A 3615-nucleotide genomic window follows, 5' to 3' on the forward strand; every position below is an offset into this window, starting at 1 on the left:
TTTCCATCTTGATTGAGTGTAGCGGAAATCGCAACATCAGACACATCTGTTTCGAGTATCAGAGGTATTTGTGGATCGATAGTGATCACGGATGCATCCACCAACTTCTTTCTGAGACTTTCAAACGCTTTGATAACAAACTGAGGGACTGTAAAAGTTGTATTTTGAGTGATTGGGTAGATTTTATGGGAGAAATGGCTTTTCCAACGAAAATAGTGCGCAGAAAAGCCAACTGCACGTTCCTTAGACTCCATGTTCTTCGAACCAAGTGGTTCTTGCAGGACACTTAAACGTTCAGGGTCTGGTTTGATGATACCTTCAGTAATTTCATAGCCAAGGAGTCTGAGTTTAGTATCGGATTTATAGTTTATGGTGGTGATTTAACTGAAGGCCGCTCCGCGCGCTTTATGTGGGGCGAGATGGCTCAGTGGTGAGAGCACGAATTTACTGACCAGAAGGTCCGTGGTTCGAGCTCGAATTCTGCCTCCCGGCTTCCCCTATCTAGGTCTTGGCAACCCGGCAGTATCCCAGTCCTCGTGCTTCCTTCGGGTGACATGCCATTTAGGCCCCGAGAGAAAGTGCTACAGCTGGACGATTTTTTTTTAAATAACAGCAGCTTTCCAGAAGGGAAACACTGCGTTGTAAATAAAGGTAATCATTCAGCCGAAAAACCCTTTGCTGCTTATTTGCCACGGCAACAGAAGGAAGCACGGAGATTGGGATGCTGCCAGGTTGCCCAAAACGTCTTTAGAATACTTGGAATGACCTGCTACGTCCCTGGTTTGTACGTAACGTCACGAAGAGACTGGGCCTTGATGTGACGGATTGTGTGTCTCGGCGACCGCGCGACCCTTGAATAGTCTCTCAAACCAGGTTGGCCCAAGTCTAGACAGGGGAAGTCAAGAGGAAGAGGTTGGATTCAGATAAACGATCTTCCGGTAAATTCGCGCCCACTGAACCACCTCGCCCCGTTATGTGTCGTGCACCGGTGCAGATGAAGGCTCGTCTCCAAGATTATCTACAACATTGAGTGCAACGACTGCATTAAGGTTCATAGGACAGAGGGTCATGAAACGTCACACCAGAATGGGAGGGCACATGAGGAAAAAACACGGGCCGCTGATTAACACAGACGAATATCTAGCGTTACTGAAACACGATGGTTTCGTTCACAAGTGGCTTCCGGGGTCCGGTCCCAAGAAGCAGTTGAAATAATTTTCAGGCATTTGCGGTTTCTCGACCTCGTCTAGTTCCCTAGCATTTTGAGTCCACCAGGTTCCACGGTCGGCGCGCACGTTAATTTCCACCTGGCATGCGATGATTATTCCAGAGAAATAATATCCGGGACCGGCGGGAATATTTCTCCGAGACTCAAGCAGTGCTATTAATAAGCTTGCACCTTGCATTCTTATTTACGATACGCAGCACACACCAACCTCAAGCGGATCCAGAGTAAGAGTGAAGGGAGCTTGTTGTCCTGGTTGCTCCAGAGTGCGGACATTGAAAGTAGCCGGGCAGACTGCGCGCCCAGGCTTGAAGATTTATTTTGAGATGCATGAGGATGTCAACAGCGGATGATGCACAGGGGCTGCTTGCACACCCGATTCAGGACGAACAAAGTCCTCAAACCAAATGAGTGTGCAAGTAGGTTGAAGGGAGGGGGAATCTAAGCCAAAGAGAAAGAAATGTGGCGTCAGCAGCAGCCCAATTTCGCTTACCCATTATGTTGTATGCAGCAAGCACGGCAACACGCGACGCCCGATATGGCATAAGATCATTTATGTGAAGTTCATTGTTACTGCCAGGGCACCCACGCCCAAAGGAGAGGGAAATAAGCGTCCTCAAACAAATCTCTGGCTTAAAAGCCCGACAACAAGGCAGTGGTTTTGGTGGGAAATACAATGCATCTCAACTTCTGCGGAACAAGCGCCGCACATAACCTCAAGCGGATCCAGAGTAAGAGTGAAGGGAGCTTGTTGTCCTGGTTGCTCCAGAGTGCGGACATTGAAAGTAGCCGGGCAGACTGCGCGCCCAGGCTTGAAGATTTATTTTGAGATGCATGAGGATGTCAACAGCGGATGATGCACAGGGGCTGCTTGCACACCCGATTCAGGACGAACAAAGTCCTCAAACCAAATGAGTGTGCAAGTAGGTTGAAGGGAGGGGGAATCTAAGCCAAAGAGAAAGAAATGTGGCGTCAGCAGCAGCCCAATTTCGCTTACCCATTATGTTGTATGCAGCAAGCACGGCAACACGCGACGCCCGATATGGCATAAGATCATTTATGTGAAGTTCATTGTTACTGCCAGGGCACCCACGCCCAAAGGAGAGGGAAATAAGCGTCCTCAAACAAATCTCTGGCTTAAAAGCCCGACAACAAGGCAGTGGTTTTGGTGGGAAATACAATGCATCTCAACTTCTGCGGAACAAGTCGCCGCACATGTTCTAACCCCATTCTGGAGGACCAGGAGAGTGTGTTGACCAGATCTCTAACCACTGACCAACTCAGTACGGAGGACTCAACGGGGTCCGCATAGACACCTCCCCAATACAGCTCAAAGCGCCGGAGGCAGACAAAAAGTAACACCATGTTGAGGTGACGGACCAGTGGCCTGGTAGTCCAGCTAATGGTGCTCGGGCTCCTAGGACGAACACAGGGATTTAGTTGGCGTACATCTACCCCATTTCGCCCTGAGGCGACCGCCCGTTGGACCCATACATCACATCGACAAACGAGGAGAGCAGGCCTGCGCACAAGCCAAACTGCAACATGTGATTGGTCCAATGTGGCTAGGCCACTCAATCAGAACTCCCAACGGGACTTCGTGGCCGGCCGGTATCCGGAGAACGGAACTGATGTCTCGAACATTATGTGATAACCCCTGTTATTTTGCATTCGAATCCTATTTTTCATCCAGTATCAACCATAACATTACTGAATACAGACTGCCCCCCGCAGCCATCGATAGACCACAACAAATGTGCACGAAATGGCTGTCCGTCGAACGTAAAATGTTATGTGCAATGCCACACCAGCATGGGTTTACAGGACGACTAGGTAGGCCAGCCATCTAGCTCCCGGGACCCATTTACGCCGGCTACCTCTACATTAAAGGTGCAATGCACATCGTGGCTAAGAAGAGACCTACCAAAAACGAGCCCAATCCCAAGCACTGAATCAGGAAACCGGTGTGAGTTTTCCGCTTTGATCGGGACGCTCGACGTGAAACTGGGGCCCCTTTGAAAACCACTGGAGGATGCAAACACGAAGAACGCAGTGACCTGGACGAAGGTTGATAAAGAACTTCCTCAGTTGAACGGGTACCTAGAGCTGTTAAACCTGGGTCCGCTGGATGCGAGGAAAGACGTGGCGATTTGTACCTTTATTTACTTCCATTATAACACCACGTATTTCATCAATTGCATAACCGTTTTCTGTTTAAATACGAAAAACTATAAAAAACGCGCACTTGCACAATTTCACATAATACAAGCGTGGTCACGTGCTTCGAATATATCTTCTGGTTTCGCTCGTGCTTGCAACGGTCATTCGCGAGTCTCATGTACTAACTCTGGTACCAAAACATTTCAGACATCTTCGGAATCTATTATATG

The 3615-nt window shown here is 48.8% G+C and overlaps 1 protein-coding gene across 1 annotated transcript in view; it reads left to right on the forward strand.

Annotated features, from left to right (window-relative positions):
• Positions 1-2784: 2784 nt before the first annotated feature.
• The window catches only part of T265_13270 (hypothetical protein), a gene marked incomplete at both ends in the record, with an annotated part of 9185 nt that continues 8354 nt past the window's right edge, over positions 2785-3615 (forward strand). The window contains 3 exon segments of the mRNA XM_009168019.1: positions 2785-3058; positions 3063-3223; positions 3257-3408. Of these exon segments, the coding sequence (XP_009166283.1) occupies positions 2785-3058; positions 3063-3223; positions 3257-3408 (587 nt within the window).

The sequence above is a fragment of the Opisthorchis viverrini genome (genome assembly GCF_000715545.1).
Source record: "Opisthorchis viverrini unplaced genomic scaffold opera_v5_50, whole genome shotgun sequence".
NCBI classification, from domain to species: domain Eukaryota; kingdom Metazoa; phylum Platyhelminthes; class Trematoda; order Opisthorchiida; family Opisthorchiidae; genus Opisthorchis; species Opisthorchis viverrini.